At 44.6% G+C, this 25,469-nt stretch overlaps 1 protein-coding gene across 1 annotated transcript in view; it reads left to right on the top strand.

The window, feature by feature from the left end:
- cacna1g (calcium channel, voltage-dependent, T type, alpha 1G subunit) overlaps window positions 1-25,469 on the top strand; it is a 193,230-nt gene that overhangs the window by 158,272 nt on the left and 9,489 nt on the right. Inside the window, 8 exon segments of the mRNA XM_071541519.1 lie at window positions 1,647-1,697; window positions 14,045-14,196; window positions 15,849-15,958; window positions 18,977-19,110; window positions 21,377-21,447; window positions 22,426-22,504; window positions 22,924-23,045; window positions 23,488-23,912. Coding sequence (XP_071397620.1) covers window positions 1,647-1,697; window positions 14,045-14,196; window positions 15,849-15,958; window positions 18,977-19,110; window positions 21,377-21,447; window positions 22,426-22,504; window positions 22,924-23,045; window positions 23,488-23,912 — 1,144 coding nt within the window.

Genomic DNA, 25,469 nt, shown 5'->3' on the forward strand with positions numbered 1-25,469 from the left:
ACCCTCCCTTCCCCTCCGACCGCCCTCTTCCCCTTCTTTGTAGGCCCACTAGTTCTTGATGCAGTCCGGCGGTCGCCTAGCCTGGCTCCGAAGACTCGGCCGCAGTCTGTGGAGGCTTTTCTTCCAAGTCCGGCATCAACTGACCGAGTCTCTAAAGAAAAGTTTGCACATTCTGCGGGTTTCCAGAGCTAGGACAGGCGACCACCGGTGTTAGCCCTCGCCTCTCTTTCCCTCCCCCCTTACCTTGCCTGGTCTACCGTAGACGCCGTGCTTGGGATGGCCCCTTGGAGCATGCCCAGTGAGTGCTGACGGGCCGGGCTTGCATGGTGTTGGGCATACAGAGCTAGAGGGAGGGGGGGGTTGAACGGGGTCTTTGAGATTCTTAGTATCGCCCCGGTCGAAAAGTAGATGACCCCCCTCCCATCTCCTCTTCTGCATGTTTAGTACAGCCAGAGGGGCAGGAATACACCAAAATCTGGAAGAAAAGGAGGAATAGCTTTCCCGTAGTTCTCTGATCAGTTTGGGTTTCCCCCGTTTTTTATGGTGAAGGCTGAGATTTGTAGGAGTTGGAGCCGATTCCCTGCCTACACCTCCTCCCCTCCGGCTGTATAGGAGTTGGTGATAAACTGCTTGGTTGGTTTCTATTTATTCCACTGCCTCCTACCCCAAAAAACAATAAGGACTGACACCTGCTAGCATTGGTCTCATTGGGACTTACTACTTATTCGAAAGGCACTCGCTGCTGTACATTTTCACTAGGAGCAGTGGACATTGTTGGTTGCTTAAAGCAGAAATAGCGCCTTTGATTTCCTGCTATGTTAGATGATAATGGTGGTTGACAGTGGGAATGTTTCCGTCCAACTCTTGAGAAATACAGATGGAAATGGATCTTCCTTTTTCAGGAGGCGTCTGCCAAGGGTGTCTGACCAACTGAGCAACTCTCCCAGACCCTTGCGCACTCTCAAACTCACACACATGCACACACTCTTTCTGCTTGCATTCACACACTGAAATTTCCAACATATCTCAAGTAGGTGCTTCCCTTTTTTTCCTCAACGCACACAAGACCCCTCATATTTCCAAGTTGATTTCCCTGTTTTTGCTTTTTGTATAATTTTCGGTTGACTAGTTTGTCTTTCTTCTTTCTCTGGCTTAATATTTTTTGTTGCTGGGAAACTTTGTTTTTTTTTTTTAACAGAATTTAGGGTGAGAACTGGATGGATGTTGGCTTTATTAACAAAACAGTAACACAGAAAGATACAAGGTTGCCTATAGTGAGAGAGAATGACTAAGCAAAGTTACTTACTGGTTTAACTCCTGAGGATAGGGTTTCTAAGTTGAAGTTGGAAATGTCTTTGCTTTGAGTTGAGGCTGTTGGTTGGAGAATCAGGGGCTTCCCAACCTCATTGTTTTCAAAAATCAACAAAAGTTAACAGTGTTAATCAAAAGTACTGGACTCAGAATCACTGGAAAGACACAAAGTAGGAACACAAACCAGCTTACTCTTGCATCGCTTCCTTCTGGCCTTACTCCATCCCTCTTTCCCTCTTTCTCTCTCTTTGACTCTCTGTTTCTAGCTCTCACCCATCCTTCCTTCCTTGCTTTTCTGCTGCTTGTCGCTGACTAACACGGTCTCATTCCTCTAGATATAATGGTTCCGGGGGTGAGTTGGGCCCTTTCTGAAGGCACATTGAAAGGTACAGAGTTTCCAGCATGTTCTGTGTGTCCCTTCCCCTCCACCACCACGACCACGACCACCCACCATGGTGGCTAGGGTTCAAAGTTCAATGCTCACGGGAGGTAGGGCCCCATCCCGCGTCCCCCCGCCCCCCTGCCTCTCTCCCATCAGCCCTCAGTCCGCTGGACATGCTGTTACCTGTTTTCTCTGTCGTGGCTCTTTGTCCTTCACATCCACCGTCCACAGCACCGCCGCACCGCCCGCGACAAGGCTCTAGTCTAGAGAGGATTAGCAGGGAAACAGAGATGGAGAAGAGAGGGGGTGAGACAGGGAAAAGGTGTGAGTGACAGCGAATGTTGGAAAGAGGTAAAAGAATCAAGTCAAAACAGGATGTTTTTGTTTTCTAAATCAAGCACACTGCAGACGTTCTACTAATAAGCTCAACTAACTTCATCTGTTTCTCTCTCATTCTCTCTGTCTCGCAATGTCAACTCTGCACTCTTACTGCACTGGGTAGGATCAGAGCCAGATTGGATAGAGCTTGGCCAGGCTGAAGAAGAGGCGCCATCTTGGATGAACGGATTTATGTGTGTTGGCTACCACTCTCTAATAATGCCCTCCATTAAAGGGCATTGGAGCATAGAAGTTCAATCAAGGCTGTTCTCTTATTTTCGTGTGGATTCTATGCTTGACTTTTTTTTAAGCTTAATTTAAGTCATCCAGTGTCAGAATATGGAAATGTAATCATAGCAAATTACGCAGCAATAAACTCCATTAAAGTATATGGACTACCAAATGTACTGTGGGAACATGAGAGTGTTTCTAGCTGCAGTCTGCACAGCTTACGTTCCAAATGGCTTGTGTCACTTGCCAGGAGGGTTTAATTAGTTTCTTTGGTGGTGCAAAATGATCTGTCTCGTTTATTAGTTGCGCATCAGTAGGATGCCATGATTGCATCATGATCTGCTGATGAAATAGAATTAAGGGAGTTGCCAAATTGCATAAATTTATCTCGACCTAATGGCTGATTTACTCCAAAACACTCAGCACAAAGGTTATAGAAGTACAAGCTGCTCACTGCCAGTGAGCACAGCAGTGTCCACTCCCATTCAATCAGTGGCTCTGGGTGGGGTTAAAGGTCACCTCAGGCCTGTCTGACCACTCTTGGTTTGCTGGCACTTGTGATTTTGTTGTCACCACATAGCAAGTCGTTTCCATGGTGATCTGGCTAATGTATTGATATGATAGGTGGCAGCTGCTGAGAGGTGTGTTAGATGAAAACCACCTGCTGATGAACTCCAGATTGTGGAGTGGTTTGTGTGTGTATGCATATGTTTATGTGTGTATCTGTGTGTGTGTGTACAGTATGTATAAAAAGGTGTGGGTGTCTGGTAAATAAGGACACTTTAGCACAAGGTAAAGGCTTGACTATGCCGGACTCTGTTCCTGTGTGTGTGACTGTGTGTGTGTGTGTGTGTGTCAGAGGGAGCAGATGGTAGCAGAACAGGCTGTAAAATATGCAGGAGTAACTCTCCATCCCAAAATCCCCTCTCCTCTCAGTCTGTATCACTGTCTGAGAGAGGAGGCAAGACCCCTCCACCCCCCATCCCACATCCCACCCTCTCTCTCTCTTTCTTTCCCTCTCTCCCTCTTTCGATCCCTTACGCCGTTTTGCCTCCCAGTGCCTGAGAAAATATGAGGATATGAGTGTTTATTTTGATATTTTCACCCGTAAGCTAATTACAAAATGGCCAAGAACACAAACACACACATATGTTACAGAATGTGAAAGAGAACACACACACACACTCAGACTGTTGTCAAGGTTTTTGCATGTGTTACATGCTCCATTGAGGCAGAGAGGCAGACAGATGCAGCAGACTGTCTCCGCACAGCGTGTTGCTTTTTCTTACTGTGTAATTGTGTTAGTGTTGTCAGCTCTAAGAGGAGAGGAGGAGGTTCACCTGTGCACAGAGGGGTGTGTGTGTATGCGTGCGTGTGTGTGTGTGTGTGTGTGTGTGTGTGAGTCGTCCACAGTGTGTGTGAGCATGTGGGCTCTTATCTTTAGCTCGCACCGCGGCGAAGAAGCCATTTGTGGCAGCTCGAAGGAGGAGAGGAACAAAGAGAGGAGAGGAGATGATGGAGGAGGCGCATTAAGATTTTGACCGAAGATGGGGGAGGAAAGGGAGGGGTGGAAGGTGGTAGACCTGCACACACACACACACATGCACACGCACACACATACATAAAGATAAAAAAGACTGTGCATATAACTGTGCACTGGTGTAGAATTCCAATCACATATGCATGCATTCATTCACTCATGCACACACACAAAAGCAGAGGATTAGACACGCATGCAATCACACACACACAGATTGGAGAGAAGGATGTATCGGGAGGGGTTGAAGAAAAAGGTGGACACACACACACACACACACACACACAGAGTTCCCCCGGGTCAATGTGAAAGTCTCCTGGTTGGAGTTGACTTGTTGTGTTGAGTCATGCTTTCTGCAGTCACAGTCAGCTGGTTGTGACAGACACGGCAGGAGAAGCTACACTGCACACGATGTATGCTGCAAATTGTAAATATTGTTCGTATTCCTTCCTCCCTTCTCCGCTGTCAGTATGCTGTCTGGGAGACGGCATGCTGGATATTTTGACAGACAGCAGCTTGTATCGGCGTAATGATGCTTCCAGTGCTGCTGTCTGGGTCTATAGGCTGCGAGGGGCTGTGTGCATCAGCAGCAGTAGTAGCAGTTGCTTCTGTGGAACTGACGGGTTTCATTCAAAAACGCTGTACATCCATTCTGGGGGAAAAAATTGATACAACCTGACATTTCTCGGTCAAGGTTTCAAAAATATGGATGAGTCTATGCTTAAATCTATGACTATTTTATAGGAAGAGGTCTTAGCATAACCTATTAGTAAACCCAGTTAGAAACCCATGATGTGCTTTGCCTTCATGCCAGCAATCATTTTGTAAAAGAAAATGTGGATTTCCACCCAAGCAACATTAATTAGAGCAGTAATGCGGTAGTAATAGTGGTAAATAAAAAGGTGGTTAAACTATGAACTCCAGTTGGTGATCATCATAGAGCAAATAATCATCATCAATTATCATCATTCATGTTTTTTTCTTAGAAGATGCTATCCATTTGGTACAGCATATGGTTTAGCATATGGTTTCTACTTTGAATTTCCATCATACAGACTGTCAACCCTCAAAGGTGTGTAACCTGAGTTTAGGTGGGTTTACCATCCATTATATCCCTATATTAGAGCCACTGTACATCAGAAAAGTCAATGACTGCTGTTTTCCCCCACTGTGATCCTTGTAACAGAAATATTAACCACTCAGAGAGAGAGAGAGAATGAGATGCAGACAGGCTGGGAGGGTGGAAGAGAAGAAAGGGATGAAGAGGAGAGGAAAGAAGAAAATAGAGAAGGAAGGGAATAGAGACAAACAGAGAAAAAAACGATAGTCTCAAAGTCTGTCAGCGGGGGGGGGACTTATGTAACCTCGCTGATAGGAGCAGTGTTCTCTTTCTGTACCCTTTTCTGTGAGTGTGTGAGTGGGCGTGTGTGTGCGTGAAATATGTATGTGTGTGTATATGTGGGTAATTCTGCATGTGTGCAAATATGTGTGTGTCTACATGTTTGTGTGTTTGGGAGGGGCTGTGTCTGTATGTCTGGGTTTGTATGTGTTTTTACATATTTCTGTATGTATGCCTGCTAACATACTTTGTGCGTACAGGCGTGTGTGTGTGTGTGTGTGTGTGTCTCTGTGTGTGTGTGTGTCTGAGAGACTTGTGGCTCTGCCATGTTAACAGATGGCCCTCGACTTCCCAAACGGCTCAACACTGTGGCCAGCAGCTCTGGCTAGGTCAAGCCCCACATGATTCCACTCTATCAAAACACGCTCTCACCCCAAACAACCATTGTATGGAGAAATAGGTTAGTTCATGTCCACATAAAGCTTAGCTTAGATACAGCACAGCACAGTCAGTAGCTGGCTGAATTCAGTGATGATAGCAGGAACAGTTGCCTGCTTTGGACGTAAAGATTTCTGTTCCAAAACAAGAGATCCACCAATTAAAAAATAAGCTGGCACCTAGAATTGTAAAATGATTCCTGGCAGGAAGATAAAGCACATTATGTAATCTATTACAGAGGCGTTTTTTAGGAAGGCATCATATGTATTTTTGAAACACTGATGAACTAGATTGAGCATTATGTAATAAGTAATAGCATGAACAGTTTTTACCTGTTTGAGTGATGAATTAACTGACAGATTTTTTTGAATCACGTCTTAGAAGCACCTGTTGATGTTAAACCTGCTAAGGAAGTTCCAATCCTACATCTATTATATTCTGTAAGAATTGGAATTCCACATGGAAAATGAGCTTTTTGCAACTTTGCAACCCATCATAACTCAAAATGCAGGTCAGTTTTACTCTGATATTTACAAACATTTACAACACTGTAAACCTTTAACACTCTCAAAATACATATAAATCTTCTATTAAGCTGTCATGTATTGCAAGCCCTTATATCTCAGGCCAGTCAAATAAAATGACCACAGTGTTTCAACAGAAGGTGTCATATGTGGGCAATTAATTACAGACTGAGGCTTCAACCTTCTGTTTCACATGTCACTGTTTCCCCACTGCCAAAAAGTGAGCCACAGATAATGGAGTCAGCAGTGGATGCGTTAGAAAATACAACAGCCACATTGTCTATGTACATTCATATCCTCATCACCTTGAGGTGGGTAAACAAACTCATTGAGCGTGTTAATCTGCGTTCAGTACAAGGCCAGGAGTCAACAATACAACTAGGATAATGAGATCATCTCCTTTAACATCCTTTACCCTAATGACACACACACACACACACACACACACACACACACGCAAACACATAGGTGTGGGTATACCCATGTTCAGAACAGGTTGACATTCCATATATTACCATTATTCATTTATTATTTCAGTGATTTTCACACACACACACACACACACAAACAGCAGCCAGCCGGTGCCAATCCCAGCAGCTCTATCTGGGTCAGACCTAACAGAGATGAATCTAACGGAAGTTTTCCATCGCCCCTCTTCCTCTCTCGTTTATATTCCTCCATTGTAGGGACGTAATTAATAACACCAGGCCATTAGGGAGAAGGGGGTTGAAAGAGAGAAAGCGGGAGAAGGAGAAAATTTTACAGGGAATTTAGTGAGGGTAAAAGACAAAAGAGCGAGAGACACCTGCCAGAGAAATGCAGAGAGAGAGGCGAGATCCGTTGGCAGGAAGTCTTGCAAATGAAACTCAGGGTGTAAAAGTTTGATGCCACAAGGTGTAGGTAGCAGTGTTAAGTGAAGCGTTAGATGTGATGAATCTTGTATAACTTTGGGGGTTAGTGGTGGGTGTAAGCCTTGTTCCTCTAGCTGGGGGGTTTGCCACTGGGTGTGAGTCATGTTAGTCAAAGATGTCAGTACTGTATGTGCTGTACTTACTCCACAGTGATGCCACTGACTGACATCAGTATCCTGAAGTGATACAGTACAGTCAGTAATCTGATGAGGAACTCATGTGAATGTGAACAGCTAATGATACACATTTGCCATTATATACTGTATGCTACTTCCACAATGCACAAACTGATGGATAACCTTGTTGCCATGCTTGTGAAGAAAAATCAAAAGTAATATAATAAGTAATAAAGCTCATTAATTTCCACTGCAAACAATGTTGCATTGCACATTAATAATTGCGTTTACTGCCACAGAAAGCATATAATTACTTATTTTGACTGAAAAGCTATAAGTCATTTGTGGGGGAAAAAAACTGCCCTAACAGTATTCAGTATGAATGTTTCATGTTGGAAACTTTCTCCATGAATATTTCATGTACAGAAATGTCAAGAACAGAGCAGCGCTAAGCATAGTGGCAGATTGTCTCCTAGCGCTGCTTTGGTGCAGGGAATATACTGATGGCAGAGACTGGAGGTGGAAATTGAATTTGTGTCTGTTTCATCTTAAGAGTGTGAGTGTGTGTGTGTGTGTGTGTATGCAGCAACGTCCATATTCACATATATTGACTAAATTTCTGGTGGTGAGTGACAAGATATTATTACACAGTTTGATAAATTATTAAACCCTAGATCACCAAACTATGTTGTGCTATTACTTGGTCAGTGTCATAACTTATTAAACCTTTTAGATATGGCTTCCAAATAGACTTTTGGTGATTTTTCATTTTTACTCATTATAATGGCAAAAACTACAAGATCAAATTGGCCTCAGTATGACAGTTGACGCCTATGTGCGCATGTGTGTGTACTTGTGTTTCTGTCTGTGTCTGTACCCTTGCGTGTGTGTGTGTGTGTGCACCTTTGTACTTCATATCCAAGGATAAGCCATGACAGCAGCGGGAAAGGCGTAAGACCATCTGAGTAGCAGATCAGCCATGCATGTGGTCAAACCAGGCTGGACAAGGCTAAGTGCCAGGCTGGAAGAATTCCACTGGAATGAATGGAGCAGACCAGACTAATTATTTTACCGACTTATTCGTGTGTGGTTTACAAATGTGTGGAGATCGGGTGTTCTCATCTACGGGCTTGAACTCAAAGTCTTGGCAGGCGTTGGAAAGACAGAAAGGGAAATAGTCTAATCACAAATGGGTTCTTCCAATCCAAGTCCAAGCCCTCGAGTGGCTTTGAATGTTAAAAAGGCTTTAATTGGAGATGGCTGAGGCATTAAAAAACCACCTATCTGCCTGTGTCTTCATCTTTCCTCTTGGCAGGTACAGTTGAGAGGGGCAGAGACAGATTAGAGGTACAGTGCTTGCTCTGGTTTTTAAACAAGACATGGGTTGAACAGAGGGAGAAAGGGGAATACGCTGTGTCATTATACTGTTAAGATGCTTCCCATCGGTCTGTACGTTGTCCACATAACGCCCATCACTGTTATCCTTGTTATCCCGCCTTCCACTCACGCTGTCCAATCGCTTGCCTTCACCATCCAGTCCCCCCATTTCAATTGGTCCATCCTGCTCAAGTATGACTCAGAAAGAGGTGTGTCAGTCTACCATGTGAACCAGCAAAATGTGTGTGTGTGTGTGTGCGTGTTGCAGAGCGAAATGGAGAGAGTGCGTGTTATCATGCCCTGTCATTTTGAATGATGTCATGGTTTCTTATTTCTTTGCCTCTTTTCTTCTGGACTCCTCAATTTGCTCTGCTGCTCCTCTCTGTATTTCCCCCCCCCCCCCCCGTGCTCCAATTCAGATTCATTTCTCTTTTTGATCTTTTTCCTTTTTTTTTTGTCTCTCTCTCTCTCTCTCTCTCTTTTGTATCAAAGCAGGGCAGCAGAGCATTCGGGAAATCCAGTTAAATCTTTTTTGATTGTTTTGACTGTTTATTTTGACGGTTGTTTTTTTGACTCAATGTTTGCTGGTTTTGCCAATACCAAAATTCGATGCCTCAGCCTTGACATTGCGGTGCTTGATTTTGCCCAGCAGACATTGAGTCTCAAGGTTTACTACTAAGCCATTTACCATGAAGGACAGGGGCATAAAAGCAGCCGCCGCAACCAACCCAAATATTTGATATGCGAAAATGTGGACATTCCTCACTAACGTTTTCCTCATTTCCATCCTGGTCCTTATCTACAAAGTGCCGTATGGCTGCTTTTACCGCCCCTGCCCTGCTCTTCCTTTCACAGCCATTCTTTTTTGTCATCCGGGATCCAAACTCTCTCTCTCTCCCTTAGTCCAACATCCGTGCACCTCAGCCATTACCTTCAGCCATATCAAATCCACACTCCTTACCCCAAATACGCCCGTCATGCCTGGTGTAACTACCGCATCCAGAAGAGATCCAGCAGTGCGCCGACGAATCCAGCTCATAATAGTGTCTCGTTGTTGTTTTCGAGCTTCATGGTCAGGCCCCCCGTTTCATTGGAGTAGCTGTCACGACGCCCCCTTCCACTTCCACTTCACGACGTACTGTAGACACTCTCACTTTACCACCACATGCTGTACAACCGCAGGTCCACCGTGTTCCAGACCCATACTGTACATATCCAGTCCAACCCGACCCGAGCTCACTCACACGGTCACGGAACACCCATCGTGCTGTGCTGTGGTGTTTTTTTTGATTCACCGGTCCCACACACCAAGGACCCTTACTGTGTCTGTATTTCCCAACCAAGACCGCCTCGGAAATGTATGGATTATATTTTTGAGCGTGGCCGGGTCCAAAAGCAACTCCTAGGCCCCTGTCCTCAGACCCTTAACAAGCCAAAGACTGTAGGTATCCGAGGAGAGGAAGGTGAGTGCGCTGGGAGACTCCAGGAGGAGTCTCACAGGGGCGCTAGGCGTTGTTTTTGGACAGGGAATCTTTCGCCTCTTCTGTTTTTTCACTAACAGTGTTTTCTATTTCCTTCCTCGTGTCTGGGGGATCGAATTTTCATTAGGGGTTTTAGATCTCCTTAGAGTTAATGTAGGTCATTCTACTAACGAATGAGAAACACAAGAAGATACTAAGTTTCTTTGTCGAGTCCCAAAATGGACAGCCCAGCTTGTTTCTGTTGGGTCACCCGAAAATAGCAAGACTTAATTATTCCATTTGGGTCCCAGCCTGAAAAAAACAATGAACCTCTATTATACAGTTGCAAGTAAAAAAAAAAATACTAATGATCTCTTATAAAAGTTTATGCAGTGCAATACTTTAGAGAAGATGAGATCTAAGACCCCCAATTTCCGCACAGGATGGCGGTCCTGGGTCGTTTGTTACATGCACACAGGATGAAAGTGAAAGAATGAAATGCATGCATGAGGATGGAGATGCGGAGAGGAGGCATCGTGACCTGCATGGGGAGGTTCGGAGGTCTCGGCCTCTCTGCCCTCTCACCTCAAACGTGATGTCAAAGATGAGAGAGGAAGCTACACCTATCAGATCACTGAAGGGGGGAAGAAATGGACGCGGAAAGGAAAGGAATGAATTCTTCAATCTTCAACACCAGTTCCCGCTTTTTCTATCCATTGCTCCCTCACTCGCGCTCCCCTCAAAAGATTTGACTCCAATTTAGACAGTAGCTTGAATCAAAGGCCCGGCGTGGCAGTGGGCGTCTCTGGCCCCGGGAGCAGGGCGAACTCCATCCCTCATCTAGGAGCCGCCTTTGCTCATTTCTCCACGGAGAAGAAAAGAGCCGGTGGAAGTGGGGAGGCGAGGGAGCCGGGGAACTGCAATTTGGCTTCCTAAACTTTCACCTCTCCTTCCCTCTCTTCATTCCTCTCCCTCCCCTGTGGCGACTAGTTGTGCTTCAGCCAAGAAGTTTCTCTCTCTCTCTCTCTCTCTCTTATCCCCCTATCTCTTGTTCCAGTCTTGCCCTCTCTTGCCCCGTCCTTTTATACCAGCCTCCTTAAATTGCTCTCTCCATTAATTTGTAAGGAGAAAGTGAACCGTCTCATCCTCGATTCGGTCATCCCACATTAAACGCTCAGTATAGAACACAATCCCTTTCATTTGTCCAGCCTGTTCAGAACCGTAAAAACAAAACGCTGCAGCTGGTAAGTACTTTCATCGAGCCCAATTCCCACTGTGGGGTTTATTACCTATGAATTATGCCGCACCATTACTCATTACTGGCTCTGCATTTTAATGTACTTTACAATACGTATAGGAGAAAGAGGTACATATACCATACTAGGAGGAGAGAAAGAAAGTGGAAAAAAAACAATTGATTTAAAGGAATGATAGAGGAGGAGGCGAGATAATGAGATTGCTATTGAGTGTGTGTGTGTCTGTCTGTCTGTGTTTAGCTGCCCATGCACCTGCAGACAGTAAGTAGAACAGAGCCCGTGCACAGAGCAAATTATACCCAAAAAAAGTAATGTCCCCTCATCCAGATGATAGAGGATCTTGTATGGAGCTCCTAGTGAATGGACCAGGCTGTTGCATCTGGAGCAGAGTCGCATCCCACTAGAGCTACACCTAACTGCCCCGATTCGATGACATGAGGCCAGTCTCACCCGAGTCGTTCTAAACCCGCTTTATCACTGTCTACTAGGTGGGCCATACGGTGAAATGGGGAATGGCCTCCAAAAGTATAGCCTCATTTATAAATAGCAGATGACAACATGAGGAACTGTGGTTGCGTGCTTTAGAGACAGTTATGTGACCCGAGGTGCTGAAAAGCAAGATCAGTGGATTTGGATTTGAGGTGATGTTCCACACCGTATTCTCACTTTGTGGCACGCACGCCTCCATAGGAGTCCAGGAGCAGTCAAACTCCGACACTAGCTGCCCCGCAGTTCAGCCGGCACCACCGGCATTCAGGCTCTCCTCCCCTGCTGGCAATATCGATAATTACCAGCAGGCAAAAAATTACCTCTCAGCAAGGATGACCCCGAACACAGTATAAAATAATTAACTAGAAAGGCACTCGGTAGAGCGCAAACCTCTGCCAGCGCTGAACAATTCTCCAACTCGCAAAGCTGCAGCCTCCGTAACACTTTGTTTGTTTTTTTCGTTTGTCTTCTGGGTTTGATTTTCTGACAAAATAACACATGATGCTGATTAGCAGCTGACTTGGAAGTCCCGGATGTCGGACTTTCCCACCAGCACTTGAACACAGCATAATAGTCATAATCGTCTAATGGTGGAAATCCCAGACCCAGATCACCACCAAAATCTAATCAACTGATCCTTAGGCCAATGGCTGTCCGTCCACCAAATTTCAACCAAATCCAAACTTTTTCGAGATGTGTTGTTCTACCAAGGTGAAATGCTATTTTCGATGCGCAGACTGGCTGCACATTGGCTGAAAGTAAACAAACCTGGATCCCGTGAGAATATTCTCTGCTCTTCTCAGTTCAGAGTAAATGTACGCCTGATTAGGTTTATCTCAAGAGAGAAGTTCCATTCCCAAAAGACGAAGATATATTCAACGGCAGAGATGGAGAGATAAATTTGCGCTATTAACTGACTCTGCTTACTCGGCTCTCCTATCTTATTCCCTGATCTGGGAGAGGAGTTTCTCTGGTACTACAGGGAAACCACTAGACAGACACCATGAGTCGTCCACACATACTCTCTCTCACACACACACACACACACACACACACACACACACACACACTCTCTCTCTTGGGATTCGTCAAAGCTCAACACAGCTGCAGCAGCAGCACACCTGGGCTTATTGGGCAGAGAGGGAGAGCTCACAACACCCAAAGGAGTTTCACTGTGTGTGTGTGTGTGTGTGTGTGCGCATGTGTGTGTGTGACGTTCCCTCCCTCCTGTGACCTAGACCCTCTCCTTCGCTGATGGGAGCGATAAGGTGATAGATGGAGTGAGCTTCCTCTCTCTCTCTCCCATCCCAACTCTCGGCCCATCCATCCATCCTCTGCGGATGGAGGGAAGAGTAAAAGAGGTGTGGAAGAAAGTGATGGATGAGTGCGGAAAACTTTTCTTCTGTGTTCGGTTCTTTGGAAAGAGGGGGGAAGAGAGAGAGAGAGAGAGAGATAAGGAGAGGTTGAGATACACCATGAGAGTAAGAGATATGATGGAAAGAGAGACAGGGATCGAAGGAGGGAGAGGAGGGAGGAGAGAGGAAACCCAAAAATAGCCCAGACTCCACCAGCTCTCCAGTCCTACATGACAGGAGCCTCCTCTATGGAGTCCCTCATACACATACACACACACACACATACACACACACACACACACACACACCGAGTGAGCAATGCTGTTTATCTCCCCATCATGCTCTCTCAGGGGAAACTTAATTTAAATAATTGTTGATCAGAGGAGAGGAGATCTGATTTGATTAGTCATGACTGGAGGCCACAGGGGAGCTTGGCTGGAGTTCTCTCTCTCGCTCTCTTTTTTCTCTCTCTTTATCTTTATCTTTCTCTCTCCATTATCTGTCATCTGCTCTCCTCTTCTGTCATCCCTCTCATCCTATGTCTATGAAAGTCTCTCTCTCTCTCTCCCTGCTCTTACTGCCTCTCTGTATCCTTTTCTCCCCCCTATGCTTATTGTGAGTGAGTATGCGCGTGTGTGTGTGTGTGTGTGTGTGTGTGTGTGTGTGTGTGTGTGTGTGTGTGTGTGTGTGTGTGTGTGTGTGTGTGTGTGTGTGTGTGAAGGTAATGTCACTAACCGTTTTTCCTTCGAGGGATACCGTATGCAGCAGCCGTGGTTGCTCCGCCACCTCCACACAGCCAGTCTACTGTGTAGCGTCCCAGTACACTGCGTCCTATCTCACTTTTCAACCGCCACCCCCCCCCTTCCTCCTCCTCCTCCTCCCCCCCTTACCCCCCCCTGACCCTCACCCCCACCCCCCTACCAAATCCCACTTCCAACAGAAGCTCAGAGTAAGCCCTACTACTCCGATTACTCCCCCACCCGCCTGCTCATCCACAAGATGTGCACCAGCCACTACCTGGACCTGTTCATCACCATCGTCATAGGGCTCAATGTCATCACCATGGCCATGGAGCACTACCAGCAGCCCAAGGTCAGGCATGGGGGGGTGGGGTGGTGAAAATGATGGCCTATGTGTCGGGTCCAAAAAATAGTTGCAAATGATTCTTTACATTTGTCTTAACTAGGGTCAGATCGATGTATCAGTTTGCCGATATTGATTTTTGATGAAACTCTGATCCGGTCCAGTCAGTGTCGTCCACCTCTGACATGATGGATATGATGCAGTTTGTTTGATTACATATTTATGGTAGAATTGATCAATACTGCACTGGTGGTCTATGGGAAGCCCTTAACCTGAACTGACTGTCCCATGGTCTAAGTGTTGCTGCTGTTTCAGAGGCTTTTCCATCATGCCAAGAGTAAAATTCAGGGGGAAACACTGACTCATTGTAAATGTTTTTGAATTAAGTGGCATGAAAACTGTCAAATTTAAGGATGTTGAATATTGGTGCAAAATATTGGCTATCAAAAGCTTCAGTCCAAAAAATATCAGTATCGACGCTGGCCTTTAAAAATCCAGTCTACTTTAACCTACTTTAACCTACAATAAAAGATCATTACACACTATAAAAGTGAGAAAAGTATACTTAATTGACTTTCAAAGAGTATAAACCTTAGGCCCTGGTACTGTCCTAGGTAGCAAACCTCACCCATCTTCTGCTTCCAGCAGGTTAAAACAAATTATTTATCAGGTCTGGTGAGGATTCTTGTGATTTATAGCCCATTTGTTAATCAACACAACCAGGTAGCTGTGCCAGCTGGGATTTGTGATCCATTAATTTTAGAAATATTTCACTGTATCAGTTTATCATACTGTTGGCGACCAGCTTGGTCAGCAGTCAAAAAGGGGGGAATAAAAGAGGGAGAGATTAGATGTGGCAACGAAGTTGAAAAGCTAAAACGGAGAGAAAAACGCAGGGTGAAAGAGGGAGAGACCTTGATAAACTGGGAGGGATACAGAGAGGGGTAGTGGGATAGGTGAGAGGTAGTGTGGTAGGATAAAGGGTAGTGAGGTATGATAGGAGAGGGGTAGAATAGAGGGTAGTGGGGTAGAATAGAGGGTAGTGGGGTATATACAGTGGAGTTAGCTGTGAGTGGACGGGTGGCCACCAGAGAGGATTTAGTGAAATCCCTCCTGACTCCTCCAGTTCTCTGCCCACGTCCCGCGACTAAAGGTCAGTTTTTACATGCAGATGGGCGCTGCGAAATTTCCCACAGGCAAAAAGGGACACTTTGATTTTAATGGCCTTTTCAATGAGAATGAGGGAGGGGAGTTGGGGGAATGTGAATGATCTATTAATGGAAATGGCTAATTCTGGGGAAGTGGACAAAGTTTACAATATGGGGTCTTTGGCATTTTGTGCAAAGACCATGTTTATAAATGCAGCAAAAATTTATATTTTTGCCCTTATACTGCAAAGAATATCCACCATAGCAAGTAATTTAGTCTTCTTGAGTCTTAAGTTTGTGTTTTCCATTAAATAAGTGAAAAGAATCTGCTGATGGGTGAGATTGTTTCACTTGTTTCCAATGCAGTTTCAGCAGAGTTCTTGAAACGGGTTGATCTGCATTGGAAAACAAGTGAAATGACCTCACCCCATTAACCCTCGCCAGATTAACTGACTTGTTTAGATGGATGTTTTTTGCAATGTATTAATCTTTCCTATCTTATTGTTTCACCAGGAGTTGGATGAGGCACTGAAGATCTGCAACTACATCTTCACCCTCATCTTCGTCCTGGAGTCGGTCTTCAAGCTGGTGGCCTTCGGGTTCCGGCGCTTCTTCAAGGACAGGTCGGTGTTTAAACAACTCCCGTGCGCCCCCAAAGTGATGTCATGAGCTCTCCCAAACGTCTCCGCCGCACATCAAACAGGAAACCGCCAATCCAGAATCAACATTTACCTCCCCGGTTTAGGGTTCTGACATTCTAGCGGACGTGATATTCTCATAGATTGGCGGTCGAGGGCACCGTTCTTCAACCTCTGAGTCATGTGGAAAATCTGAGGCGGTTTTCGGAGAGCTTAAATGTGCTTTGGTAAGGTGCTGTAGTGGTCGGCTCTCAGTGAGGCTTGTGCGAATACAAACGGCCTCGTTAAACGCCCATAAAACACACTCCCTGTGATGATATCATAGCTTTAAAATCCCTGGCTTCCCACCGAAAAACCACACAAACATGCACGTACAGTCGCTCATTCACGCGAGAACACAAACATACACAACCGCACGTTACATATGCATAGACACACACACACACACGCACGCACACACACACACACACACACACCGCAGTGGAGGCGGTGAGATTTTGGACCAGATCTGGCCACCGAGGGGCCCATGATGTCCATTCTGTTTGCCAGACTGGACTATTATCCTTTTTGGCGGTGGTTCAGAGTCTCATATTACCATAACACACATGCGCACACACATACACACACACACACACACACACATACACCTACATGTTGTACACACACACTTTAAACTGGCCAAGACCCCCAGGATCAATCTGACAATCTCATTGGATTTTAAGTTGATTTGCTCTTGTGTTGATTCATGCACTTTGAATGTTTAGATGTGGACGTGAGGAATAAACTCTGCTGTGGGGTCAGCCCACAGAGAGGAGAGAGAGAGAGAGAGAGAGATACAGAGAACGAGAGAGAGAGAGAGAAAGAGAGAGAGAGAGATAGAGAGAGAGAGAGACCTGCCTATGAAACTAGAAACATGGGAAATTGACAAACCTGATTAGTGAGACAAGGGGGCAAAGACCACCCACTCAACTAAGCCCACACTCAGAACATTAGAATCATTATCTTCACTGACTTTTTATACACTAGTCTTGTTCCAAACATTTTGTTCGGTCTATAATAATTGCTCAGGGATTGGAAAAACAGGTTTGGTGTCAACACTTTGATCTCAGCCAGAGTTATCTGGAGTGTGTTGTGCTGATTTCTGGACTGACTGTACTGTCTTTCTTTATGATACACCCTAAAATTAAATGGCACCCAGGGCCTCATGACTGCTATTCTTGATCAGCCTCATAACACTGGGCCTATCTGAAAGGATCTGCACAGTCCCATGCACTGTCATCCAGAAAATTGTCTTCCTCTAAATTAAAATGCTTTTACTTTAATGGGGTAGACTTTACTCAGTTTCAAACAGGAATAAACTGTAGAACTGTAATGTGCAATTTAAAGTTAAGTTTATGTGATTAGTTCACTATGTGTGACAGAGTTTTGGCTTAATTCTGCAATCGCTGGACCATTAAGAGTTTCCAAAAGTGTATTCAAAGGTTAATTTAGTCATTGCATAGTTTCAGTCACCTGTGAATGAAATATTATAACTTGTATGGTTCTGTTTAATGTTTTAAAGAGTTCTTCACAGATTATTGAACTGAACAGGACACTATTACATTGTTAATAGGACATGCAACAAAGTAAAATTCTGATATTACCTGAAATATATTATTAAAAATCAAGCATCTACATAGTCAAAAAAATCATTAACTTTACTAAATACATCTAAACTATTACTAAGGCAACTGAGACACCAAGTAAAAAGAGTACACCCAGTTTTTGTGAGATTGTCCAGTTGGTCAACTTACTGTTACTGTAAGTGATGAGAACATTGACACCAAAATCATCCCTGTGTCCCGGTAGATTATTTACTCCAAGTCTTCATGCTAACACTTAGCATACACTATGTTGAGTGATAGTAGGCTAAATGCTAACACTGTAGCATACACTATGTTGAGTGATAGTAGGCTAAATGCTAACACTGTAGCATACACTATGTTGAGTGATAGTAGGCTAAATGCTAACACTGTAGCATACACTATGTTGAGTGATAGTAGGCTACTAGCATGATCTCAAAAGTGAGAAAATCACATCAGCTCTAAAGCTAAATGGTGAGTAATTTTAAACGATACAAAGTCAAGTCTAGCAGTTTCATGTGGTCAAGTCTAGTTTATTTATATAGCCCTTTGTCACAAGCATGTCTCAGAGGACTTTACAGAGAGTGTGTCTAGCTAGGTCTAACTAAACACAATGAATGGTGAACAAAGTTATGTAAGACAAACATAGCAAACAAAAAAAAACACAGGTAGGCAAGAGCAGATTTAGCAAGACAAAACAAACTACCTATTCTACTAAACACAATCAATGGTGAACAAAGTTATGTAAGACAAACATAGCAAACAAAAAGTAGTGGATTGGTAAAATTTACGATTTTTTATGATACAAAATAACATTGTTTTGAACTACCAGGGACTACTTTCTTTTTTGTGTTTCCATGGGAAGTGAAAGTGGTGGGTGATGGGAGACTGTGTGCAGCTAAAAATCACAGTGCAGCGGATAATTGCTCAACTGAAATAGTTCCAAAAATAAACATGGCTACATCAGAAATTATCCTGGCTATATTGAGTTAATTATATTTCATTTGAATCTACAGGCCATATAACAAAATCCACTTATACTTATTACTAAAAGGTCAGTCTTCATACTTTGGATAATGCTTGTCAGCTAGCTACTACACAGCTACACTATACTATACAGCTACCTTAACATAGTTTATGCTAAAGTGTTAGCATGGAGCACCCAAGTGAATGATCCAACAGGGGAACATGGATGATTTTGATGTAATGGGCAAATCTACCAAAAAGTTGGTGTATTTGTTTAACAATAACTTGAAGACTGTATTTATCTGTTTTTGCAGTGTTGGGACAGTGTGGAGAAGTGCTATTAGCAAAACAAGTCAGTGCTAGGGACTGATGAGTGTGTGTGTGTGTGTGTGTGTGTGTGTGTGTGTGTGTGTAGGTGGAACCAGCTGGACTTGGCCATCGTGCTGCTGTCCATCATGGGCATCACTCTAGAGGAGATTGAGGTCAACGCTTCGCTGCCCATCAACCCCACTATCATCCGCATCATGAGAGTGCTGAGGATAGCACGAGGTACGCAACCCCCCCCCACCATCCAACCCACCCCTCCCTCACACACTCACACACCATACACAGACATGCACACACACTCTCCGGTCTTATTCACGGCGCTGTAGTTTTAAGATGCCTTGTAAAACAGCGGCGTCCCTGGGACTCCCCTCTTTGTCATTTTTGCATGGCGGGTCTCAGCAGGGTTCGGGCGGGGTGTGAGCCGACCAGATGGTACCGAGAAACACAGTCAGCTGACAAACACAGCATGGAGAGAGCAGAGAGAGAGAGAGAGAGAGACCTAGAGAAAGTGATAGAGAGAGGGAGAGGAGGGGGAGGGGAGAGAGGTGAGGAAAGGTAGCGGACGGTGGCCGAGAGCCAAGACACATTATGAAAGCGAGTGACTTAAGCAGCGAGGAACAGAGAGCAGGTATGGAGGGAATACGTAATGCATGATGGAGAAAGAAAAATAAGAGAGAGGGAAGAGGGAGAGGAACAGCAGGAGGAGAAATGAAAGGGAAGGGAGTGATGAATATCTTCTGACCTGAAAATAGGTTATAAGAAGATGGAAAGAAGTAGGAGAGTGAAGGAATTGATTATTAGAGTGAAATTGTTAGAGTGAAAAGAAAGATGAGGTGAAGCGAATGAGGGGGAGATAAATGGAGGGAGGGAAGGTGTGTGAGAGAATACAGTATATGGTATATCTGGAGAGACAGTAAAGAGATGAGGGAGGGGAAGAAGTGGAGGAGAGCATCGATGGGGTATAGAATTGGGAAGGTTGAGTTAAAAAGAGGGGATGGATTGGGCGGGGTTAGGGAAGAGGAAGGAGAAAGCTTTGTGCTGGTTACTGTCCAGGTAATAAAAGAGAGATGAGAGGGAGAGGAGGAGGAGAAGAGGAGAGGCTGGAAGAGAGAGGAGATAAGAGAGGCAGGAGGGAAGCTCATCTGATTTGTGTGATTACCGAATGTCTAATGAAAGAACTAGCAGGGGAGTCCTTATTGATTACTGTCAGACAAGACCAGGCCCACACACCTGCTCTCATGTATGTGTGTGTGTGTGTGTGTGTGTGTGTGTGTGTGTGTGTGTGTGTGTGTGTGTGTGTGTGTGTGTGTGTGTGTGTGTGTGTGTGTGTGTGTGTGTGTGTGTGTGTGTGTGTGTGCATAGATACACCCCGCCTATCCAGGTACTTGCAGGTTATACCTAACCGGTTGCCGTTACTAGCTCATTCTCCTCTTTATGCCTGTTAGCATTGGACATATTCACAATTCTTACCATTTTACAGTCTGTTGACAAAAATACAGAAACGAATTTTAAATTTCTGACAAAAATGCGGTTTGGATGGGACTCTCCAAGCTGCAATAATCAGCTCCTCTTTCCATCTGGCATTAACATGTGTCTCGTATCCAGATTGTGTCTACATGCGATTTAGCCGGATTACATTTACATCTGACATCAATATGCAGCTCCAATGTACACACTGTAATCGGAATTCTCCTTTCCTCGCCAAAATGCATATTGCCTCACGTCACCTCCTTTGTAATATTTCCATCCTTTAAAATTGTCAGCCAACTCCTCGTCTCACTTGTTCCCCATTCACAAGTATCTTAACGATCCATTTTTTGACGTTTTGAAGTATGTTTTTATCCAAGCTACCAGATGCCTGCTAGCATGCGATTCCTATTTGGATCTATGTGCAAAAGTGAATTTCTTCTTATATGCAGATTGGAGATGATGGTGTATTTACTCTTGGTTGTTAATGTGGCCAAATGCTTCTCTGGTGGTTTGGGTGATTGGTTCTTCACTGTGTCAATCACATCTGGATTTAATGTGTTTTTACTCCAATTACAGTCCATCACCCAGAATGCATGTTCAGGCAGATTGTTGTTTACCTCTCTGATGTGTTTCCCCACCTCTCTGTGTGCATCCTTACTCCTCTTACTCCTCTCTGCATTATCGCGCATTGTCCATCGGCCTTTGTAATTAAAGTCGCCATGCCGGTGACCTCATCAAACCGCGACCCCAATCTGGAGTATGCGACCTCAATCAGGCTCTCTGAAAGCTTACTGTTGTTCCATGCAAAGAAATTCCTGTCTGTGACTACAGTAACCCAGCAAGATTAGACTGTAGGCTAGGGAAATGTTGTTATAGCTCTCTGGTAGATCAGTGTCCTTTTCAATTTCAAAGAAGGCGTGACGGCGCAAGTCCCTGTTCTGTTATGTAAGATTGAAAAATGTTAATATTCTTGGGGCACTTTCTCATTTTGTGTATATGTGTGTGTGTGTTCCCGCAGTACTGAAGCTCTTGAAGATGGCGGTGGGGATGCGAGCTTTGCTGGACACCGTTATGCAAGCCCTGCCTCAGGTACGCAATCACTAAAAAACAACCACTACAGCCATTACTTTTCCCTTCCTTCCTCATCTATATCTTTGTCTTTGGATCTCTCCTATCCTAATATATCCCATTGCAGCCATCCCCATCCTCACATCCCAGAAGCGCTTCTTTTCATGTCACGAATACTACTCTTTCGGGGCTATTTCAGAACCCTCCCTCTCGACTTCATTTCCCCTGAGCTTTTTGACGTCTCTTGGCACCCTTATTTGCATAGACAACCCCCTGCAGAGATGAAGAAGTGCAGGTTGTTTTAGGGGTTTTTTTTTTAAACAGTGGTGGGTGGATTGGAGGGTGGTGATGGGTCAGTGAAGGGATAAGATAAACACGAAAAAGTAAAGTTCTTTAATGTTTGGATGGGGAGAGCGAGAGTAAACGTAACACACAGTTGCATGTTTACAGCATTTTTCGATATTACCTCTGTCTCTGCGAATGAGAGAGAGAAGGATTGAGTGTTGTTCCAGGCTAATTCCTCCCAGAGCTTGTCACAAGTGTTCATAATTAATAAATCCGATAACGGGGCGGGCCACGGAGGTCGCCACACACTGATTAGCATTGACAAGTTGCAGCAGCAAACCCTAAAGCTCTTCATTACCTAAACCCCCCTCTGTATCAAACCTGCTATTCCCTATTATCTCCATTACTCTAGTCCAGGATCAGCCACGCTATTACAGCTCATCCTCATAATCTTATTCAGGATTATTTTATTTTACCTGGCAATCCCTTCTTCTGCATTGCCATTCATTATATTATTATTTGTATCCTAATTATTTTGTCGCTGCGTCGTTCTCCTGATTACCATAGCTTACATTTTCCCTCGCATTTGTCACGGCCTTCGGTTTATTTTCTCGCCGGAATCTGCTGTTTGTTGTCCATCGTTCTTGGTTTATTTTGCCTGGGATTTCTCCCCTCTGACTAATCCCCCCCTCTCTTCCTGTTGTCTCTCTGCAGGTGGGGAATCTGGGTCTTCTCTTCATGCTCCTCTTCTTTATCTTTGCAGCGCTGGGAGTGGAGCTGTTCGGTGACTTGAGTAAGGACACGGACACGCGCACAGTGCAGTCAGGCAAAACAGACAGAGATTCGCACACATATGCATATCATTCCATTGCCACACAGGCATGCACGGAGCGTTTAATTCTCTCCTCTGTGGCTTCAATCTGTCTGGTCTTAATTGCTTTCTTGATTCCTATGTTGAAATACTACATTGATCCCTCTAATTGTGGCTCTTAGCTTTCAGCGAAATAAAATTGTATCACAGTGATTATCATTTCTTTGAAAAACTCTCTGTTGTGACAACTGCAGAGCCATAAAAACATAAAAATGTCTTTCCTTATCTCTATCTTTATCTTTCGGTCCTTTACTCTGGCTATTTTTCTCTCTTTTCAACACCCTCCCCTCTCCTCTCCTCTCCTCTCCTCTCCTTTCCTCTCCTTGTCTTCTCATTCTCAGTTTGTGATGAGCTCCACCCATGCGAGGGTCTGGGGCGCTATGCAACCTTCAAAAACTTTGGCATGGCATTCCTGCTGCTGTTCCGAGTTTCCACCGGAGACAACTGGAATGGCATAATGAAGGTGAAACTGGCGCAGCAGTTTTGGATCCGAACACATAGACACACACAGCAGGAACACAAGAGGCAGTGCTGAGAGGGGGGTGTTAAGATGTCATTCCCCCTGTGAACTCAAAGTATGCAGCATACCCCCTTGTTATAGACGACTACAGATTTCCCCTTGCTAAAAATGAAGAAATCGCCTGGCTAGATGCAAAAAAGAGACTCATTCTCTTTTACCCAAGGCCAAATAATAGTTTTATAATAGATATTAGATCTTAGCCTTTGTTTTAGCCTTCTTCGAGTACTAGATGTGAAGGGGTTGTTATGAGGACAGTGTAAAACACTCATAAGTTGTGAATTGTGGAAAGATATACTATCTTTGAAATGGCGCATAAGTAAGATAAACCAATATTTGACCATGGTCTATCTGGTATGCTCATGCTGTGTTTTTCTCCTTGCTCCAGGACACGTTAAGGGACTGCGCGCAGGACACCGGCACCTGCTACAACACTGTGGTCTCCCCCATCTACTTCGTCTCGTTCGTCTTGACCGCTCAGTTCGTCCTGGTCAACGTGGTCATCGCCGTGCTGATGAAGCACCTGGAGGAGAGCAACAAGGAAGCCAAGGAGGAGGCGGAGCTGGAGGCGGAGCTGGAGCTGGAGCTCCAGATGGACGCGGGAGACGGCGGAGCGAGGTCGCCCCAGCTCAACCCTCTGGTGCTGGGCATGGAGCGGACGAGCTCCGGGGGCTCCCCCTGGAGGTCCACCGGAGGGGGAGACAGGGAGCAGGAGAGGGGCGGTCCGCTGGACTCGCCCCCCGCTGATATAACCAGAGACTCGGTACACATCAGGGCGGATCCCCCTCCCTGCCTGGAGCCACCGGCGGAGGTGAGGAGCCTGACTGGAGTTGGTTATGTGTGTGTGTGTGTGTGGGTGTTTTTGGTTTGTACTCCTAAAGGCATATGCCATTTATTCCCCTAAGCTCACTCATTGGCATCAGTTTTTTTGTGATTTGAATAACTACTTATTAAATGTAAATTAGATTACTGGGGGAGGTTTCACCTATAGAATCATGCAAATGGCTTAATTGCAGCATTGTCTTAATCATCGTATTGGCAGTAATTGCATTATTGTGCGCATGTAAACATAACCAGTATCTTCTGTTCTATCAGCGGTAGACACACACACACATATATGCATGTACATATGCACATTCAGATAACGTCTAGGTCAGATTGTTTGGTGCTCAGTCATCCAGGAAGTATCCTGTGTGACATGACAGATGCTCTGAGGTCACTTCCTGCTGAGGGCCAGGCTGTGAGGCCAGTCAGATGACCCCCACGTCTCTGGTCATTAGTCCTGACTCCAGTCCAAACCTTTATTTAATTCTCTTGCTCACGCTGAGGGACGCTGAGCATGCTGGATGCTATCTAAATTAATAGTTTTCTGGGTGATGTTTAGGAGGAATATCTGCTGTAACAACTGTTACTCATACGCAAAAACTATAGTGTATTGTATATGGCCATATAAGGCCATATTCACTACAAAGTCTGACATACATTTCAAGTAGATGTATTTATGTATATTGTTTCCTGGGATGAGCTCATATTTCAAAATATACTCTTAGATAATATATCCTGGGTTAAGATACATTTTCCATGTCAAATGTATTTCCATGTATGTAAACACATGTAACATGACAGTGGCTTTTTTCTGTTGCAATATTGACATATATTTCTTCCATTTCATGTACATACTGTAAATGTATGCATGTTTAAAAGATACAGGATTTTTATAGTTTTCATATAGGTTAATAATGTATGCAAAATGTGTTATTGTTTTGCACATGGGTTGTGTTGTTACTGACCCATATAATGAGGCCAGTTCACAATTTCTCCTTACAGTAACAGTAACAAGTCCAAGTAGTGTGTGTCTGTGTGTGTGTGTGTGTGTATGTGTGTGTGTGTGTGTGTCTGGCTGCTCCCAGTAGAGGACATGCCAGTCATAGATAGGTCACAGTGCCATGGGAAAGCTGGGCCACAGGGCCTTGTTGTTCACTTCAACAGCTATTTCCAGACAGCGGGGAAGTTTTTTGGGGATAGGAAATAGAGGTCTCGCTATCGTTATGTTCCTCTCTAAGATGTTATCCATCTTCCCCTCCCGCTCGCTCCCAAAACATGTGTGTGGTTAAGCCCCAATCTTTTTTTCTGGCCCTGTGGGAGATCGGCACTACTGCAGTGTTGTAGTGCCCCCTCGTGGGATGAAATGGTAACGGGTGTGAGATTGTAGTGGATGCTGTTGAGGAGGAGGTTGTAGTCGCACACTGCAAAAAAGTCCATCTTGACAAGTCATTTAGTCTCACATTTATCTTATTTTTCTTAACACAAGTGCAGATTCACTTGTTTCACAAATCATAAATATCTCTAGTAGCCTGTCTTGGGTTAATA

This window comes from Centroberyx affinis, unplaced genomic scaffold, assembly GCF_046629955.1.
Source record: "Centroberyx affinis isolate AG114_WGS23_722 - 3 ecotype Tasmania unplaced genomic scaffold, CSIRO-AGI_Caff_v1 ptg003894l_1, whole genome shotgun sequence".
Taxonomy (NCBI): domain Eukaryota; kingdom Metazoa; phylum Chordata; class Actinopteri; order Beryciformes; family Berycidae; genus Centroberyx; species Centroberyx affinis.